The sequence below is a fragment of the Saccostrea echinata genome, unplaced genomic scaffold, assembly GCF_033153115.1.
Source record: "Saccostrea echinata isolate AGI-Se365-2 ecotype Australia unplaced genomic scaffold, CSIRO_AGI_Sech_v1 ptg000023l, whole genome shotgun sequence".
Lineage (NCBI taxonomy): Eukaryota > Metazoa > Mollusca > Bivalvia > Ostreida > Ostreidae > Saccostrea > Saccostrea echinata.
Window position 1 is genome coordinate 6,360,410 of NW_026889772.1, and position 21,686 is coordinate 6,382,095.

A 21,686-nucleotide genomic window follows, 5' to 3' on the forward strand; every position below is an offset into this window, starting at 1 on the left:
ATAAACTTGCTTTGAAAGATTTGGGAAATACAATGTAATGTTTTATTTTAATTTCTGATGTAATCTAGTTTAAAGAAATTTAAAGTGACATCTGAGTTCAGTATGAACACATTTCCTGCCTGTAGTTATACTAAGTATCCCAATGCCTTTCAATGAAAACTTTATGCGATTTGTGTGAATTAATTGTAACTTTGCAACTGTGAATAAATTAAATGGTCTCCTCTTGCATAAATTAAACATGAAAAAATGCTAGTTTACGAGGGGTGATCAAAAAGTTCACGAACTAATTGAATTACTTCTTTAAAAGAAATAAAATGAGGTTTTAGTATTCATTATTTTTTAAAATAGTCCTCTCCGATTTCAATGCACATCTGCCATTGTTCTGCCCATGCGCGAATCACGTGATCCAGGCAGTCACGTGACATGCTTCGTAGCGGTCTGTTCACGGAAGCTAAGAGATTTTTCCAAGTCATATTTCTTACCATGCAAATAAATTTTTATAACAAGAACAGACCATCTGTCAGAAATGGCCAAATCTTGGCAATAGGATGGGTGAATAAGGATGTCCCTTCCCAGAATTAGCATGGTGACCATCACAACCCAAGTCCTCTGTCTCGGGAGCGTCGTTTATTCCAATTGGAAAAAATATGGGCGCCTTCATTTTTTCATATCTCATATGTTTAAAGTCTAAAGTAAACGATATTTTAGGGATTTAATAATTATATTATTGCCCAGATATTCAACTATTTTTCTTATTGTAATTTGGTGATCTTTCCAAAAAAATTGCTTAACTAAGGACACATCTTTTTACCGGCTTGCTTTCGCTGGGCAACAGAACAAACATCATTTTTAACCATCCCCCTGCCTTCAGTAAAACATTCAATCCAGTTAATAATTGAACTTCTGGTAAGTCTTTTACCTTCATAAACCTTGTACAAATTATCATATTCTACTGCAAAGGAATTTCCGAGATGTACGTTAAACTTTACAGCCATTCATTGCTCGAGTGCGACTGAGTCCACCATTCTTCTGTCACAAGTGACCTACATACTGACATCATTTTCACATTATGACGTCACAAACACGGAGCAAAATATTATTTAACATCTGCTATTTATAGAACATGTGTATGACTATATGTGTGCCAAATTTCATTCTGATCTGAATTGTGGTTTTTCAAATATAGAGATAGTTCGCGAACTTTTTGATCACCCCTCGTAAATGAAAGAATCATTTACGTGTACTTTTTAAAGCATTCATTAATAAAAATGGAAAGACAGGGCACTTATTTGAGTTCCTCTTTTTGGGCACAGAATGTTTTTGGAGGAAGTCTATTTCCAAATAAACTTAAGCCTTATGGTGACCAAACTTGCATGGATGTTACATCTAGAGAGACACACTATCAGACTGGCATCAGATGCTGGATCTGACCTACATTTTCTGGATGATTGAACAGGCTTTTGAAGTAGGTCCATTTAAAGTAACTACAAGCCTGCCTGGACCAAACTTGCATGAACATTGCATGTAGGGATACACACTACCAGAAATGCTTCTGATGCTGCATCTGACCTACATTTTCTAGGTGATAGAACAGGTTTGAAGTTTTTGAAGCAGGTCCATTTACAAGTAGCTAATCCTTACCTGGTCCAGTCATACTTGGATGTTGTATTTAAGGAATGCACACTGCGGGACTTGGTTCAGATGGGTTTGAATTCGCAGTTCTATTTGATAATTGCAAAATATTGTTTTGTGCTATGCAGTTTAAAAGAAATTGCAACATAGGTAATTAATTTGCAATGGTAAAACTAGAAATTTAATTCATGCATGTGAAATTTTTTTATTGTAAGATCATGAATACCTTTATGGGCCACAATTAAGAGAGCCAAGATACTACTAACAAATTTAGACGTTTCAAAGTAGTAGTTAAAAGTACATACTCTGTATTCATTTTGTTTAATTTTAAATCTCTCTCTCCCTCTCTCTCTCTCTCTCTCTCTCTCTCTCTCTCTCTGTGTGTGTGTGTGTGGGTGTGTGTGTATACATGTGTATGTGTGAGAAGTCATTGAAAAGAAATGCACTTTGTTCTCTATATATAGCCTAAAGGCATACAGATTTACCAGAGTTTGAAACTAAGTACTTAAAACATACACCAGCAGTCAGAGATAAACTAAAATATATTCACCATAAATATCATGTAAATATTTATTTTAAATTTTTTGAAAACATAACAGTGCTCCAAGTTGCAAGTAACAAAAATAATTTTGTGGCTAGAAACTCACATTTTTGTGATCGAGAAAATTTAGGCTGGCGATTGTCCATTTTTATGATCGAGATTTATTTTTACCAAGATTCTCTATTAAGAAAATGATTGAAGACATTCTGAAAACTTTGACAAGTGTCACAAAGAGTTAGATAACACATTATGACAGCATGCTGATAGAACTAGGGGCAGGGACATATATACATACATATATACATACATACATATAATGGCCATTAGTCATAGACATTTTAGAATCCAACCTTATTAATGAAGCATTTGGTCAATTACTTGCATATCGCATTGCGAATAAGAGTTTTGGCGGTATAAACAGCAACTCGTGGTTTGAAAGTAAACATGACAAACAGCTGGAAAAGTCCTATTTCAATAGTTTCCACCTTATGCACACATCAGTCAAACTTGTAGCAATTTCTTTGGATTTAATTTTAATTTTAGGATCAGATCACCTGTGTAACTGTTGGTGTGGTTGTATATAATAACAATATTTCACAAGTGGTTCCTTCAGTCAAGCAAATTAGTTAGTCACTGTGACAGTAATAAGTTATCTTTGATATAAAAAAGACATACATATATGAGTGTTTGTTCTTTGCTTTTATAATATACTAAATGTGTTATGCACAAAATGTTTTGACCATTGTGAGTGAAATATTTTTGATGGCGATTATGAGTTCTGAAATGGTGACCAAAAATTTATTTAGGTCGCCATTTAGTGATCTGATAGTAAGTGTGACTTGGAGCACTGCATGAGATTCTTAAGAAATTAAATGGCAAATAATAATTAGGTGAAATCTGATGATATTTGGAGATCCATTCCAGCTTTGCTCATCTGTTCCCTAAGGTTTGCCAGTTCCTGTTTCAGTTTATCACTCTCAGATTTGGATTTTTGCACTTGGTCTTTTAATTTTTTGATCTCTGCATTTTGTTTTATAACATCAGTCTTTCCTTTCTTAACTTCAGCTCTCTGAATTGTCAAGTCATTTTTAAGTTTCTGGTTTTCAGCAGTCAATTTTTCTTCTATTTTCTTCATCTTTTTGTTTTCTTTTTTCATTGAGGTTATATTGTCCCTCAGTTCTTGAAGCCGTGTGTCAATTAAAATTGGCAAAGAGGAGTGAAACTCTGTGACATCACTCAAACTCAGCATTTTACAACACTTTTCTTTCAACTCCTGAATGATGTCCACTACTTTATCAAGCAACATGCCACTATGCATGGAGTCTAAGTGTGTCTTAAGACCATTGTTACCATTCAGAAGTGGTATTAGGTGATCAGTTATGATGTCTTTTAGTGGTGCATCAAAGCCTGGGCCTACTGCACCACCAGAGCTACTGGAACCACATTCCTCTATCATCAGAGGGACCACTGTTTCTGTAATCACACGGTTGATGTAGTCACGGTCCTTGATAAGCTCTCCCATTTTCTTGGTTCTCTGCTCAAGTGCATTTTCTATCCTTTTGGTAACTGTAATATATACTTGGTTTATAAGTATTTCATAAGATAAAAGTATTTCATTAAATAAAATAGCAGCAAAAGCATATTGCTTACAGAATAGTTGAGAAATGTCTTTTGCCACAGACTTTGAGATTGAAAACACATACCAGGTAATCTGTCCAGCATTTCTTTTTAGCCAAAACTGTTTAAACTTTAGAAATGTAGGTTTTGATATTTTGAAGGTAAAAGTCAGAGAGGTTGAAGGTAGAATAAAACCATCATCCTAGAGTAATGTTTCTCAAATATGATACATGTACTAAACAAGATTGCCTGAGCCCCCCCTTGTGGCCCCTGGTTTGGGGTGTCTCTTAGAATGATGCAATACTTCAAAATAAAAAATCTTTTGTCATCCTTGTTATGACATGAGTATTGATTCTAAGTGATAGCATACACAAAGGTCACAGAGTTCACAAAATTGGACAATTTCGGAATTTTCTCATTCAAATTTTCATTAGTTTTAAAACACATTTTGTTTCAGAAAACATAGAGCACAGTTTGCCCAGCTACCGAATTTATATTTCATGCACTGTTATGAGATACATCTTGTGTATGAAAATCTCAGATAGGCAAGCTTGTGTTCTATGTTTTCAGAGGTAAAAATTATCTCAGATTTAACATAATTCCATCAGAGTCAAGGAAATTTGGTAAAATGTTCATCTTTGTCACCTTGTGGCCTTTGTGTACACTTTGAAACAAAACCAATGCTGTTATAAAACAAGCATCATTTAAAGTTCTTGATTGCAAACTGTCACAATTTTAACTTTGTTTCAATTTTTATATCAAATAAGGAGCAAAATTAAGCCTTTACCATACCATGTCCTTTGTTTTACTTTCATTAAAGTGTTTCATGAAGCAGTAATTATTGTAAATTTTCCTGATGGTGTCACCTATGACATGAATCAAGAAAGAGAACAGGAAGACCATTTGTTCCCCTGTTTATTCTGTAGACTTACAGTCCTGTACTTGGTATTCCTGCTCTAGTTTCTCACTGATCCAGGAGTAATCTATTCTCAGTAGGCCGACAAACTTCTTGAAAGCTCTGGGTCCCCTCCGAGGTAAAATCTCCAGAAGGGTGATCACCTTGTCTTGTCTAGTGGTTTGCTTCTACAAGGAAACCAAAAATTATCATGTTTAAAACAATTCTATAAATGACTTTTCTTATGTATAACTAGATCTAATGATCATTCCTCAGTATGTGTAATTGATTTTCCTTGCAAAATCTGATATTTTTTCAATGTTACTGGTGGAATCTTTAGACAAATATTTCTTTGGTATCACCTCACCTCAATTCTGTCCTTTTGGTCCTCAGTAATTATCCCTGAGCAGACCAGTTGTGACAGAAAGGTCAAGGTTGGGTCAAGGTCTTCTAGAAAGCAGTTCAGACAGTTCTTCAAGGTTGCTTTCTCTCTGGGGTCCATTTCTGGCAGCAGCATTGGGGCTGCTTATTCTTTATATTCAGTGTAGCAGTGATTGAATGTCTTAAAGAACACAAGATTGAATTCATGTATATATGGACCTCTGTAGCAGTATATATTATTGTGTTGGATTTCAATTTTCACTTCCTTGTAGGATCACTTAAAATCAATTTAAAATTGTAGAGCCAGCATTATCTCAGGTGTTTGATATATAAGGTAATGAATATTTCTGTTTCTTATTCAATATACAGCCTACCTTTTTACATATCAAGAAGTGGAAGCAATTTAATACATCACAACAAAAAACTAAGTTATTTCATTAGATGGATATCATGGGTCTGATATGTTGGATGTTTTATTTAGTTAAATTTTATGGCATAGTAACATTCATAGCTTATAGCTTTCTGAATTTGTTTCTTGGATCCTGACAATAGATGCAGGTATTTTAAAGTAGTTATACTTTGTTCATTTTCTAGAGTAATAAAAAGTACTATCGCTTGTAATTTTGGATGAAAATACAGAAAGCAATGCAGATGAACGAAAGGAGATTTTTTCAAGTCAAGGTTAATTTAACTTGTACAGATCAATGCATGTTCATTTTACAGATTAAAAAGCTTTTTGGATTTCCATTTGAATATTGTGAAGGAGGAAGATTATGATCTTTTGAATTAACTGTGGTAAATTAGTAATTATTAAAATTTGTGATTCTTTACAGTATGTTTGTAATCATACACACATGAATTTTGTTATTTTTGACTCCTTACCTTTCAAGATATTGTTCATCTCTGTCTGTTATTGACCAGTGTATTAGTTAAAGTCAAGTGTAAGGTTCACCAAGGGTAAAAAAAAGATACTGTATCTTGAGAGCAGACAGGAACTGAAAAATAGAAATTCTTACTTAATGTAAATGTGTGCTGTGATTTGAAGATATAGTGTGAGCTTTTCTTCATTATGTATATAATTTCTAATGCATTTATTGAAATATGATAAATTACTCAAATTCCACCTCCCAGGTTGTACCTCAATACAGCGTGCTGATAATTACTTCTATGGATTGAATTCTACAGATTTAACACTTTGCTTAGACTTTTAAAGTTCTGAATCTATGTTAATCAGATTATCAGCTCAGTGAAGTAGACTGATACAATTGCCATTTGTAATTTAATAGCCACGTGATATCAAAAATATTAATTAGGCACGTGTATAGATATATTGATTTTCTTTAAAAAAAAAAAAAAAAAAAAAAAGATGGTCATGGCTCTTTAATGTTAGAGTGCTGTACACTGTATGTGATTGTGTTGACAGCGATAACAAAGGTACGACAAAGCAAAATATCCTGTTTCAACATCATTTCATTCAAAGAATACAGTGTCTCATACTAAGAATTGATATGTGTTCACAACATTACAAATACTAATCACTGTCCTTGACCTCTGACTTTTGTCCATGACACAAATAGCCTCTTCCTCTGGAACTGTCCATTCCTGTGGTATGACTGTATGAATGTAAGACATGCAACAACACCTTTCTTTGACCTTTTGATCCTTGAATCAATAGGTTGCTCATTATGCTAGAATAAGACTTGGAATAGGTGAAGATAACAAACAGAGGAAAGGAGGTCTTGTATCCCTAACTTAGTTTGTATTTGAGTTTGATGTTTAAACATTTGACCCTTTAATGTATAGGATATATTCACATTGCTGTTTTCATGCCCGCCCACCTCATCCCCCATTAATGGAGGTTCAGGAGCAAATAGGTCCGTCTGTTTGTCTTTTGTTTGTCCTTAAAAACTTTAACCTTGGCCATAACTTGTGAATCATTGGTGATAGAGCTTTCTCTTTTTCACAAGTGTATTCCTTGTGACAGCATAGTACCTTTCTTTGGGTACTAATATTTTTTCACCCCGTGACCTTGATCTTCAAAATTGACTAATTTTTGAAAAGGTTTAACCAGCTTTAGCCTTGCCCATAACTTCTAAATTGTTTATGCTATTTAAGTAAAGTCATTTGTTTGGGTATACCAACATTGACTTTCAAGTTTCATCTACTTTTGAAAAACTTTAACCTTGCCCATAACTTTTGAAAATTGGTGTTGTGGCTTTCACATTTCACATGTGTATTCCTTGTGACAAGTACTTTATTTTGGCACCAACATTGATGACCTTGACCTTCATGTTTCACCTTCTTTTAAAAATTAAACCATTCCCATAACTTTTGAACACTTGGTGCTAGGGGTTTAGTATTTCACACATGTATTCCATGTGATACATGTCAAACCTTTCTTTGGGTACAAACATTTTTGACCTCATGACCTTGGTTTTTGAGGTTCACTTACACTTGAAAAACAAGAGCTTTAGCCAAGAGCTGCTAAATGGGGACACGTACCAGTATTTCAAAAAACACATCTTGTTTTTCAACTAAATCTATGAAATTGATTTGGATACCAATCATTTTCATGTATACCTAATGTATCAATATACAGAAACAAACTTGCACTATTGTGATAGACTGGTGAATAGCATAGTCTTAAGCTTAATTGCTACTTTATTGTGATAGATGTATATGTGGTTCCCATTTTATGGATTTTTTTTCTGTAATGGTTGCAGTTTTGTAATATAAAATAGAGATACAAATCTTGAAGGTGATCTCATGACTTCTGCTTGGCATCTAGTTAATGCTGAATTGTAACATAACTATGGTACCAATGGCTCATGAAATAACCTAGTGATCTTCAGTCTGGATTCAAATTATTAGTTAAGTATTGTTTGGAAGAAAAATATAGCAGAAAAGCTTGCTGAATATGCTAATTTATGGTTCTCTGTAAAGACTAAATGTTGCAGTCCCCTTTCATGGATTGAACCATGTGACAGACTTTGATTATGACTTGGCAATCTTTGGACAGAAGTACACAGAAATAGCAGTAACACAGTGACTAAGCAGATAATTAGGTGACTCACTTTTAAAGGAGTATCTTATCTGATTGCAATGTTACAGTAGCATTTCAGGGGTGAATTAAATATTATTTTAAAAATTTTGTGAAGCCTGTTCTATTTGTATCCTAGTGTGTCCTCAAAATACATAGAAAAGCCTTTTTCTGACTTCTGTAAAAATGAGGTCCTAAAATGAAAGTGTAGGGGCCCATTTTACAAAAGAACTTATGACTAAGACCAAAATTCAATTCTGCTTATAACTTCCTATTTTACATTTATTTGAAATTGGTTTTAATCTTTTTAAAAAGAACCTAATAGTATATTTTTATGCTAGCAATTTCAAACAGATCGAATCATCAATTTTACAAAATTTTACAATCAACTTAATTTTTTGGTCTTAATTGTAAGTTCTTTTGTAAAATGGGCCCAAGAATTTAAACTTCCTTGTGATGTTTTTTATCTGACGAGTGTGTCTTTCTTTTTGTCTGTTTCTCTATCACAACTGCTGAAGTAAATATTAATGTAAAAGACATTATTTGGCAATGCTGAACCTTGATGAAAGCTTCATGAACAAGTATTAAAATGAACTCTTTGGTTTTGGAATTCATCACATGTTTATACTTATCTTGTTTTATAAGCTTAAAGGAAAGACATTTTTTAATATTTACATTTCCAATAAATTTCCCCTATGTTCTTTACAAAATAGAAAACAGTTCATTTTCTCATGAACTACCATGGATGAGCATGAATATCTCCATTGTTACGTCATAATACCCCACTTGACGTCAAAACTATAGTGCGAACTGATTTTTGCTTTAAAAATGACAGTTGAATGGCGTAATTTGTGGCAACTCATCAGAAAAATAATGTAAATAGAAAAAATGAATTTAATTTTTGAAAATTCATGAGGTACATGAACTACAACACTTCATGCCGGTGTAAAGACGAATAATGTCCCCCGTAGAATAATGACTGGGGGTCATCGAAAAATGACTCCCTAGCCGTAGAAAAATTTAATTTTTTGTAGAAAAAGAACCCTAGGGGTCAGTGTTTTATATGTGCAACCTATAAGAAATTGACCCCCGTTGAAAAATGACCCCCATCGGAACAGAATGATACAAAGTTCAAAAGAGATGATTGATGCCAAGGTTTGGATTCTCTTTATCCGATTACATGTAATACTAGACGAACAAGCAATTAAAATTTGTTTAAAAACATTGCATATGTTTCTTTCTATTAGATCTATTGTGTTAGCCCAAAATTAAAATTGCACAACAGATACGTCACAGTGGCTATTGTTAAAAGGAAAGTCAGGAAGTTATATTGTTATCGCCAGACCTATTATTTTGTCTGAACATTTTCTCGGACATGACTTTGATAAACGTAATGAAACGTTTCAGAAATGACGATCATCAACAGTTACTGTAGATGTTTTCATTAAACATTTTGATTTTTAAAACTGACCACCGTTGTCATGGGGAAAAATTGTCAACTAATATTTTCATGGTTGGCTTGTTAAATCTTTGTGAAACCTTACAAATGCGTTTACATTTACATGTAAGATTTTTAAAACTGTTTCCATTGCCGTCGAAACGACTGGACAAACCTTTTCTCACAACGAGTGAGTGAATTAACTCGCAGAGGTACAAAACTTTCGTTACAGGATCATTTATGGATCATTGTGTATTTCTATTGTATGAGGCACAGCATTGGTATTTATTGCCATTTAGTAATATCACCTATTCGAATAAGTGATATCACCTGTTTGAAAAGGTGATATCACTCATTCAAATGGAATAGGTTATATCATCTATTCGAATAGGTTATATCACTTAATCGAATAGGTGATATCACTTTTTGAATTGGTGATATCACTTATTGGAAATGAATAGGTGATATCACTGTTGGAATAAGTGATATCATCTTTTTGAGTTGAATAGGTAATATCACTTATTCAAATAGGTGATATCACCTATTCGAATTGGTGATATCACCTTCTTGTTTTGAATTGGTTATATCACGAATTTGAATTAGTTATATGACCTATTTGAGTTTATTATAACATTAAAAACGAATGCGAAAAACAAGACAATCTAGCTTCAATGCAAAGTAAAGGATGAACATTCAAAACGCCTTCAAAGAGCAGTTTTATTTCCTAAGCAGTGATTCAAAATTGATGAAATTGATTTCATTGCTCTTGCACAAACTTTTACAAAAAGATAATAAAGTTTCTATGGACTTACTGCACTTAATTTGAGAAACACCCTCTAGTATGCCGGCATTGCATTGATCAAATAAACTGTAGATTCTCTGTAAGATCATTTATTTGGCACAAAGAGGAGAGGGAACACTGTTTTTAAGTTACAATGTATGTAAAAAAAAAAAAAAAGACCATAAAATAACATGTTTGCATATGAAAAACTAGATTTGTATTGACCATAAGCAAATTCGGGCTGCCCTTTTCCCCTGCGTTATAGTCCAAGGCATTTAAAACGCCATTTGTTTTCAATTCCTGTGAAGTTATATAAATTTCACTTGCAGTCAGCTTTTGCTATATTTATTACTTTCTCTCTGTTACAAACTTACAATTATCTAAGTGAAAAGAGACTGAAATTCCTGTATAGAGTAAATGAATGCACTTTAGTCTTGGGAGCAGTTGTTATTTCATACTTAATTTGAATAGGTGGTATCACCTATTCAAGAAGGGGATATCACAAATTCAAAAGCTAAAAAGGTGATATCACACATTCGAATAGGTGATATCACTTAATGGTGGTAAATACCAAACGGTCCCTCATACTATTGCTTGCAATAGCATACATTCTAGTCTTGATCCTTTTTATCATTTGTTTCATATTTCGATATTTTACTGATTATAGACGTTTATGGCCAATTAACAAACGGGTTGACTTTAGATTGATTGATAGTATGTTGTTTTACGTCCGATTCGAGAATTTTTCGCTCATATAGAGACGTCACCTTATACCGGTGAAGGGCTTCAAATTTAGACCTTTACTCGTTACTCAGGGCCATTGAGCAGTGAGGAATCTTTATCGTGCTAACGCCTGCCGTGACACGGGGCCTCGGTTTTTAAGGTCTCATCCAAAGGACCCGCAACTTTCACTTCAATGTGCTGAGCGCCTGGTGAAAGAACAGTTGCTACCTATTTTTTATCGACTCAGGTCAGTCGCGGCCGAGATTCGAACTCACGGCGAGCGCTTTACCGACTGAGCTACTGTGATGACGGTTACTTTAGAAGTCTCTAAAAAAGTAAATCTTCTTATTTTAAAAATTGTAAGGCACTTTTGCTACATGTCCGAAAATTACATGTATGTACACTATTTAAATCATTGGCTTAAAGAGGCATTCGGACGCTACTTAATAAATAAACCGGTAGATAGACATTGTGAACATCTCTCTCTCTCTCTCTCTCTCTCTCTCTCTCTCTCTCTCTCTCTGGACTGGATAGTATAAGCGAAAATAAAAAAAAGTTTGTTTTTTTTTAAACAATGATACATAAGTCAATCAGAATGAAAGCATTTCCACATAAGGTACATGTACATTGTCAATTCACCATAAAAGACATTTGAAAGATTAAATGAGAACAACAGATCATCGCTATATCTTCAATTTACCTCATGTGAGCATTTTGATCCATGACCCTCTTGATTCATTATTTTTTTATTTTTTTTAATCCAAAAAAATATGTTTCTGATCAAATCTGCCAGGGGTCATTATTCTACGGGGGTCATTTTTCTTCACGTAGGGTATGCAGATTTTAAGGGTGATGCCACTTTTTCTACGGGCGAAAAGGTCATTTTTCTGTGTCGAATAATGACCGGGGGTCATTTTTCTACGTCGAATAATGACCGGGAGTCATTTTTCGACATCGAAAAATTACCCCCGGTCATAATTCTACGGGGGTCATTATTCGTCTTTACACCGGCATATTTATCATGAACCACTAATGCACTTCATGAAATATGCCAGCATGAAGCGTCATAGTTCATGTCCTCATGAATCTTCAAAAATTAAATTCATTTCTTAATTGAATTGTAATCAATTCCTCTCTCTCTCTCTCTGAGGAACATGTAACAATAAGAGTTCATTGATAATTTATTTACATCTGAAATATCCAAATTGAAATCTTAAACATTGCATAAATTATTTTTTTTTAAAAATCTGTTAAAATCATCTGTTGTTGAGTCTCTTTTTGTTTGCAGCTTTTGCTCTTAGAGATTTGCTGTTAGAGTTTTTGGAATAAGATGTCTGTCTCCTTGGAGATAGAAAGCGAGCACGTTGTTGTTCAAGTCTGTATTTGAGCTCTGTATTTTCATCTCGTACCTGATCTCGAGATTGTCTCAAGTCATTGACGATATGTTGTAACTCAGTGAGTGTCTTCTCCTTCTCAGATTGTGTGGTACTAACTTTTTTGAGTTTTTCTATCTCCATTTTTAAGGACTTATTTTCTTGCTGAAGTTTGCTTATCTGGTTGGATTTCACTTCTAACTGAACATCTTTAAGTTGCAGTTCATGGGCTAACTTTTTCTTAGCCATTGTCAACTCATAATTTTCATTGCTCATGTCATCAATTTCTTTTTGTTTCCTCTCAAGTTTGACCTCAATATCCTGACATTTATGCAAAATATTTTCAACAAGTAAAGCGGGGCTCTTTTTCCGAGAAGTCTCCCCGAGAACATCATAAAGATTGGTCATCTGTTCTTCTAGATGTTGGATGCGATTCAGCAAAGTCTCTATCTGTTTTTCAACAATTTCAAAAGTAATTGAGTACGAAGTGTGAAGTTCCTCCTTGGAGATTGACTCTTCTGGAAGACAGTCTATGTGAACTTTGAATTTGATGTGGGTGTTAAGTAACCATTGTTTTATAGGTGGAGGAATTTTGTCATTAGATTTAGAATGAACCTCATTTTGTTTTTTCACCTCAAGCTTGATTTGTTCCAATAGGAATTGTTCAACAGCCCTTTTATCAGATTGAGACAGCTTTCTGTGTAGTCCAAAGCTCCTCTGTGTAAAGTTTTCAATTCGTTCAGAAACATCAGCAGCAGAACACAGTTCTCTTTGGCTGGAGATTTTGTAGGATTGATACCTTGATGGAGATCCTAAAACAGGACAGGGATTACATAATGTAAATCTTTTTGGCAATGTGGATTTTCATAAAAGTTCATGGAGTATTTAATTGATATGCCTAAATCTTTTACTATAGAGATAACTACCAAACTAGTTAATTGTTTGGTTCAGCCCAGTGCTTGTGCACTTTATGTAACTATATTTGATCTTATATTGCATTGATATTATGAAGCCTCTGTTTTAACTCTCTAGTCCCAGCCTGGGGAGTTGGTCAATTCTGCTTGACCAGCGGTTCTCCTGGTGTTTCTATCTGACCCTTTGATTTAATACCTACCCAGTCCCTCTAGCCCCAGCCTGGGGAGCTGGTCAGTTCTACTTGACCAGTGGTTCTCCTGGTGTTTCTGTCTGACCTTTTGATTAGATACCTACCCAGCCTCTTTAGCCCCAGCCTGGGGAGCTGGTCAGTTCTGCTTGACCAGCGGTTCTCCTGGTGTTTCTGTCTGACCCTTTGATTAGATACCTACCCGGTCTCTATAGTACGTACGTCCAAGCCTTGGGAGCTGGTCATTTCTGCTTGACCAACAGTTCTCCTGGTGTTTCTGTCTGACCTTTTGATTAGATACCTACCCAGCCTCTTTAGCCCCAGCCTGGGGAGCTGGTCAATTCTGCTGGACCAGCGGGTTCTCTTTGTGTTTCTTCTGACCCATTGATTAGATACCTACCCAGTCTCTCTAGTCCCATTCTGGGAGCTGGGTAATTCTGCTGGACCAGTGGTTCTTCTCTTGGTGTATCTGTCTGACTCTTTGATTAGATACCTATCCAGTCTCTCTAGCCCCAGCCTGGGGAGCTGGTAAATTCTGCTGGACCAGTGGTTCTCCTGGTGTTTCTGTCTGACCCATTGATTAGATACCTACCCAGTCTCTCTAGTCCCAGCCTGAGGAGCTGGTGGATTCTGCTGGACCAGCAGTTACTTTCTAATCTATAATTGATCAGATACCTACCCAGTCTCTCTAGTCCCAGCCTGGGGAGCTGGTCGATTCTGCTGGACCAGCGGTTCTCTTGGTGTTTCTGTCTCTCCTGACTCAGTCCATTCTCCAGTGACATGGACAGCCAGGGGTATCTCAGCTCTATGATGCTGACAAACTTATCGAAAGCCTCGGGACCTCGATGTGGTAGCAGCTCAAGTAGCTTGTGGACTTTTTGTTGATTTGTACGTTCAGTCTGGAAGTGAGAAAGAGGTAATTTGTTTTACATGTATCAGTATCCAGGTTGTTGTTTTGTCTCTCTATGTAGCAGCGTTGACTGGAGGATTATTGAAAATATAATCTAAGATAGATTTCAGTGATTTGCCCAGGAATAGGCCTAAAAATGCAATGTGTTATACATATATACTAACCTGGACACATAATTTTTGTTTAGAGAGATTTGACTCTGTACTAACCAGAGTTTACATTGAACTTATACCCTTACAGAAATTTCTTATAACAACTTATAACCCAAGTATATGTCACTTACTGACTTATAAGCCACTTATAAGTTTTACAGTTTATGAAATAAGTGAAGTATAAAGTGGACATAAGTATAAGTCAAATGGCATATTTCACTTATACTTTACTTATAAGTGGTTATAAGTAAAATAGGAATGAGTGTTATGCATTTATAAGTGAGAAATTTAATGTCATAAAATGACTAAGTGACGGAGCATAATAGGGACTTAGAAATTTTACACATTAATGTTAAAGAGGTGCAAGATTTTTTCTTTCTTTTTCTTTTTTTAAGTGAAATTCAGTTTTGTTAAACATTTTGATCAATACATTAAATAGCCTTTCTAATTTCCCTCATTCAAGGTTTTAATAACACACAGTTATTGACTCAGAGTATGAGGATGACCTTTGATTTGTTGGACCTGAAGACAAAAAAAAACTGCCCAAAGGCTTGGAAATCTCATTTAATAATCTGTTCTGTGTTACCCTCAACTTGCCCAAGTGTAGACATATTGGGATGCCATCTTTATTAATGAAAGTACAACTGTGTATTCACATAGAATACTTTGATAATGCTGGAAATTAACAAAAATAATTTTTATGATGGTAGCTGGTAATATCTTGAACATGCAGCTCCTGTCTACATATGATTTCAGTATTGGACTTCTGTTATGTACAATGTAATATATATAAGGGTATAACAACAAAACTACAAAGTAAAGATAGTAACAAAGTACTTTAGATAGTAATAAAAGGTTATTTTGTGTAATCTTCTTCGATTTCAAAACAAGATGTGTGGTCACCATAGCTACATGTAACATGGAACTTGTAATGCTGTGAAACATGACTATAATTCTTCATGCTCTCTTTTAAGTGACACTTCATACTATGCAGCACTGAAGAAAAACAAACTAAGTTCGACAAATAATGGGCCTCAAATCAGCTTATCAAATATAAATGCTCAGAGAGTGAATAGAATTTGTCACTTTAACAAATTACTCACAGTTAGAGCTCAATATTCAGACAGGTATGTCAACTAGGTCAACATCAATTACTCAAAGTCTTCAATGCAAGGCAAAGTACACTTGTGTTGGTCCATTTTTATTTACATTTTAAGTTTACTGAATGGAATTTTGGTTGTTGTGTTTTTAGTTTACTGAACAGAATTTTGGTTGTTGTGCAATATTCTAAAAATAGAATGATTAAACGGGTACACTTTTTTTATCCTATAGCTGTCATAAAAATGGACCAATGTTATTTTGATTACAAATGAATGGATACGGGTAGCTCTTAATTACTAAGTTCTGATGGTTTAAAATACAGTAACTGTAACATACAGTAAACATATTACATTTGACTGTGTATTCTATTTAACACCTTTGGTGGAAAGCTGCTTCCACTAAATCAAAATTTAACATATAGCTAAGTGTCCCTTAAATATAAATATCTTTATATTAATCAGCATATTCAGAAATGCTTCTGCCTTTGTTTATTGGGCCCAGATCCTTACTCATGACAGATCTAGAGACCTTACTTGAACCCAGTGTCATAGATAATGCATCAGTAGCAATGGATATTAAAATTGCCTCCAAACTTGCTATACTTAACATACACTCGGAGGATATAAGTGTTTGTCATTTTATTGACACATTAAAAGATAATTGTATATATGTGCTTTCTTAGCTGCAGAAATGTAGCATTATGGTTTTATATTTTAGTCTTTGACCATAATGCTACAGATCCTGTTATGTAAATAAAGTGCAATTTATGGCGCAAGATTTTCTGCACACTTTGGGGATGTATTTCGCCACTTTCCAGCATTGGTCAATCAATGACCTTTCATTCCCTAATTTTAGACATATTCTATAAACAACCTGTATATTTTATCCACCTCCTAACCCTTTATTGTCATCTCTACAGACCAATAAACTCATGCCATCCAACAACAAATTTCATGACAAGCAAGTTATTTGGTCTGCAGAGATGACTATAAAGGGTTAGGAGGTGGATAAAATATACAGGTTGTTTATAGAATATGTCTAGAATTAGGGGATGAAAGGTCGTAGATTGACCAATGCTGGAAAGTGGCAAAATATGTACATCCCCAAAGTGTGCAGAAAATCTTGTGTCATAAATTGCACTTTATTTTCATTACGGGATCTGTAGCATTATGGTCAAAGACTAAAATATAAAACCATAATGCTACAATTCTGCAGCTAGCTTGTGCTTTTTCAATTTCAATTTGCACAAAAAGTAGAACACAAAAACCAAGGGGAATTGTATAAATTAACTTTTAGCTCAAGAGTGGGCCATTGTACAATAGCAGTTCGTATGTTGTTCATGATTTTTATGCCCCTGCAATTGTAGATTGGAGGGCATATTGTTTTTTGTCTGCCTGCAAAAGCTTTAACCATGGTCACTTCTTTTAATCAGTTGGTTCTTTCATTGAAAGATTGGTGCTATATGGTTTTCCTATTCACATGTGTATACAGTACCTTGTGACAAGACCTTTCTTTGGATATCATCTTTTTCTGCCTCATTACCTTGACCTTGGAGTTTGACATATGTTTGAAAAACTTAAACCTTAGTCATAACTTCTAAATGGTTTGTGCTTGGTCTTTCATATTTCTCATGTATTCCTTGTGACAATTATAAGACCTTTCTTTGGGTACCACCATTTTTGACCTCCTGACTTGGAGTTTGACCTACTTTTAAAAAACTTTAACCTAGACAACGATCTGCAGTACAGGGGCATCAGTGTTTCACAAACGTTAAATTATAAACATGAAAAATTTCAGTTGAAAAGTAGATGAGAAAGAGAATAATTAATTACAAGAGTACATAAACAAAGTTGAATTGATTTAAGTATGATTACATACGCAGGACCACTATCATTAGCATTTCGGGGAAAAGTATCTTCTCAGAAATATGTTGAAAATTTTGCTGAGAAATATGTACGGACATTTAATGCAGATAGATTTGAAGTTGACACTTGACCCTATCCTAGCAGTGATTGGTTGCCATGATGAGTTATGTCATGATTTGGTTATTATGACATCATGTTCTAACTATCTAGTACATTTATAACACTTTAGCACAAGACATTTAATTATAACACTTTAGCACAAGACAGTTAAATCTTGAGAGAGTTGATTATGAAATCTTTAAATGTTCAAGACTAAAATGAAAAAAAAAGATCAATAATTTTATTGTGAGCTTGTGTTGTAATCTATTGGGTGACTTAGTACAGAGAAATTTGTCCACCCTTTTTTGGATTATAGGAGCCTATTTTGACAGGCCACCTGATTGGATATCGTACACTTGGTGGGGGTATACACTCGTAAGGTCCAAAGCAAATTTTATCAAGAGTTACGACACTATGTTAAAGCCTTTTATTCCTGTCAGCAGTTGGATCTTGTTTAATTGCCCTGAATTTGTTAGACAAAACAAAAATGTGTGTAAATCCTTGGCTTTAACTTTCTCAATGATATGCTTTCAACAGTTAGAGACTATTGAGAGTCAAATGTCAAGCTGATTCAAACATTTTTTTAACTTTGTAAATATTTACTCTGTTGAGATTTGTGGTCATTATAACCTTGCTCTGTGGAATTGTGAGTATTACTGCTGACTTGTAGGATAGTGACAAGATGACATACTCTGTCAGATTTAAGACCACTCAAAAAGGATCAGATTGGTACAGACACTGAGGGATGAAAATAAATTAAGCATTCCAACACCCAGAGCTGCTAGTGACTGAATGACAGGAAAAGGTCTATTAAGCTATAGGTACCCAACCTCACATTAAAATCTTTCAGTATATTCCTTAGTTTACAGAACATTTTCTCAGTTTTAAGCTCACCTGAGCCAAAGGCTCAAGTGAGCTTTTCTGATCAACGGTGTCCAGCATCTGTCATGTGTTGTCTGTCATATGTCATTTGTAAACAAAGCTTATACAAGCAAGTAAATAGATTTCCTTTATGATTTGTTAGTCCGAGATTATTTAATTGATCATCCTATTTCTCTTGCTTTAAGGAAGCATATATTCATCTAACTGTAAACAGTTTATTTTTGCTTCAATTTATACTTCAGTGGATCCTTTATAGTGTTGTATTATACTCAGGTGACCATTAAGGCCATTGGGCCTCTTGTTATTTATATACATGTAATTATGAGGTGGAAGAACTAAATATTGTTGAATATAGTTGGCCTATAATTTTTGGAGGTTAGGACACAATGGCCTATTACTTTTGTGATAAACCTAAGTTACTAAATTGCAATCTGAAACCCTGTCTTCAGGTAATGCAGGTTCAATTTTTTTTCATGTCACGCCCTCCTGGGGTAGGATGGGGCCACAAATTTAACAAGAAAGTATGGGGGAAAATCTTTAAAAATTCATATAAAGAATAGCAAGACTATGATTATTCATATTTTTTGGTCACCTGAATTTACTCAAGTGACTGTTGCTATCTGTTTTCGTCCGTCGCAGTGCGTTGTGCGTTAACATTTGAACATTTTCAGCTTCTTCTCTGAAACCGCTCAACCAATTTTGGCATATAACATCTATGGGTAAAGGGGAACAAAAATTATGAATTTCATGGTCCCTAAACCCCCCCCCCCCCCCTTGGGGCCTGAGAGGTTGGGCCAAAACTACTAAAATTAATGCAATCTTTAAAAATCTTCTTCTTTACTCCAGGACATCAAGTATTCAAACTGTTGGCATGATTGTAATAAGCATTGAGCCCTCTACCAAAATTGTGAAATTTATGGCCCCAGGGTCAGGAGTTCTGGTGCTAGGGCGGGGCTCTGTTGAATATATAGTGAAAATGCATTAATTCTTTAAAAATTTTCTCCTCTGCTCCTGGGTATTAAGCCGAAGAACGAAGTACATAGTTATGATGAGGAAGAGTGCCTCTTCCAAAATTATGGCCCCAGGCTCAGGGGCTCTGGTGTTAGGGCAGGGCTCTAATGATTATACAGTGAAAAATGCATTAATTCTTCAAAATCTTCTCCTCTGCTCCTAGGTATAAAGCCAATGAAATTAGTGCATAATTATGATGAGGAAGAGTGACTCTACAAAAATTATGAATTTTATGGCCCCTGGGTCTGGGGTTCTGGCATTAGGGCTGGGCTCTAACGATTATATAGTTAAAATGCATTTCTTTAAAAATTTTCTCCTCTGCCTGACTATTAAGCTGATGAACTAAGTACATAGTTCTGATGAGCAAGAGTGCCTCTTCCAAAATTGTGAATTTCATGGCCCCAGGGTCAGGGGTTCTGGTGTTTGGGCAGGGCTCTAATGATTATACAGTGAAAATGCATTAATTCTTTGAAAATCTTCTCCTCTGCTCCTGGGTATTAAGTTCAGATGAACTAAGTACATAGTTATGATGAGAAAGAGTGCCTCTTCCAAAATTTTGAGTTTTATGGCCCCTGGATCAGGGGTTCTGGTAGTGTAGATACAAGTGCAGATAATAAGCAAGCATCTAGGTAGTGCAGATTCATGTTTGTTCAAGTCATGGCCCCTGGGGTAAAAGGGGACATACAGATAACATTGGAATTTATTATATAAAGGAAATCCTTTATTAAAAATCTTTTTAAGAACAGTAGGGTTATATTTAATCATGTTAATATGCAAGTATCCTAGGGAAGTGCAGATCAAGATATTTGAGTTTGGATTATAAAATTTTGCATAGAAAGAATTTTTTTCTCAAGAACTACTGGGGCATGAATCTCCGCTACTTGAGCATCCTCAAATAGTGCAGATTCAAGTTTTCATGTATCCATGAGTTATCCATCAGAAGACTTATTATGTCAATGAATTGTCACATTGATGAAATGTTTTGATGATTTGTCTTAGACCCTTAATACAGAATATAATGAGATGCAGGATAGTAGATAATTAACTTGATAATTTCAAGAAAATAATGTCATTACATGTATCTTGATAATAACAATGAGCTGCAGAAAATGATTATATAACCTTAAGATGAGATAAAAGATATAGATAAGTAATAGATAAATACCTTTATGATTTCAATGAGATGTAAGTCAAACAGATCCTCCTGAAAACACTGCCCTAGAAAGTCGTCCGTCACTAGAAGGTCCTCAACTATCATCATGTGATTTTTCTGTAGAGCAGTTCTCTGTTGCTTATCCATAACTTACCAAATATCAATGTTTTATTGTCAGACTGAAATGTCATAAATGCATAAATCCAAAAGTATTACTTGTTTCAAGATGACATATCCTTAGAGAGTAAATGTACTGGTGCAATTTCATTGTACAATATATCCTTATAAATATTTTGAATTTCTGTGATTTTTGTCACATATTGTGAACTTAACTCCATGCAGGGATTGAAATCATTTCCATTTGGAGGTAAGAGACCCCAGAAAGTGCCAAAGTAAATATTTTGCCTAGGACCTGATAGTAGTTGGGCAGTGCTGTGGTTTCTTTCTATTAAACAACTAAATTTGTTTTATTTAATCAGCTGAAATTGACAAGAAACTGATTACAAGTGGGCAATTTTCTTTCACTTTCATCCAATCATTTCAGCAGTTAATCTGAGCTTAATACTGAAAACAGAACTTCTGTTATGTATGCTGAAAATGTTTATTGTTAGATCTTAGTACATGTATATTAAAGTTACTGAGAGTTTACCATTATGTCATGATAGTGAAGAGGAGTAAATCCATCATCTATAACTACTTACTGATAGGATTTTCAGCATCTTGCGTACATCATGACACATAACAAAAGGCAGAAGGGGGATAACTCAGCTTTGATGGAGATATTTTTTTTATATACTTGCAGAGGTCTTCCATACTTTGATTTTCTGACATTTATATACATATATAGTATTTACATTCCTTCATGCATTCTTCCTTATATGTTATTTTGTTGTGTTCATTTGTATTCATATAGCCCAGTTGAGGTCTTTGTTTTAAATAAAAACTTGAAACTTGGTTCCAAAAGTTCTAAATTATTAATGATATTGTATA

At 34.6% G+C, this 21,686-nt stretch overlaps 3 protein-coding genes across 3 annotated transcripts in view; 1 reads left to right on the top strand and 2 right to left on the bottom strand.

Annotated features, from left to right (window-relative positions):
- LOC133191632 (interaptin-like) overlaps positions 1-21,686 on the top strand; it is a 180,650-nt gene that overhangs the window by 80,821 nt on the left and 78,143 nt on the right. The gene's annotated exons all lie outside the window — the stretch shown is intronic.
- LOC133191113 (uncharacterized) lies at positions 3,060-5,202 on the bottom strand. The gene is made up of 3 exons (XM_061326809.1): positions 5,053-5,202; positions 4,723-4,873; positions 3,060-3,739 (listed from the first exon to the last, which is right to left on the bottom strand). Exons 1-3 carry the CDS (start codon positions 5,200-5,202, stop codon positions 3,060-3,062), a joined length of 981 nt encoding a protein of 326 aa, XP_061182793.1.
- On the bottom strand, positions 12,305-20,843 carry LOC133191550 (protein Daple-like). The gene is made up of 3 exons (XM_061327297.1): positions 20,709-20,843; positions 14,203-14,422; positions 12,305-13,233 (listed from the first exon to the last, which is right to left on the bottom strand). Exons 1-3 carry the CDS (start codon positions 20,841-20,843, stop codon positions 12,305-12,307), a joined length of 1,284 nt encoding a protein of 427 aa, XP_061183281.1.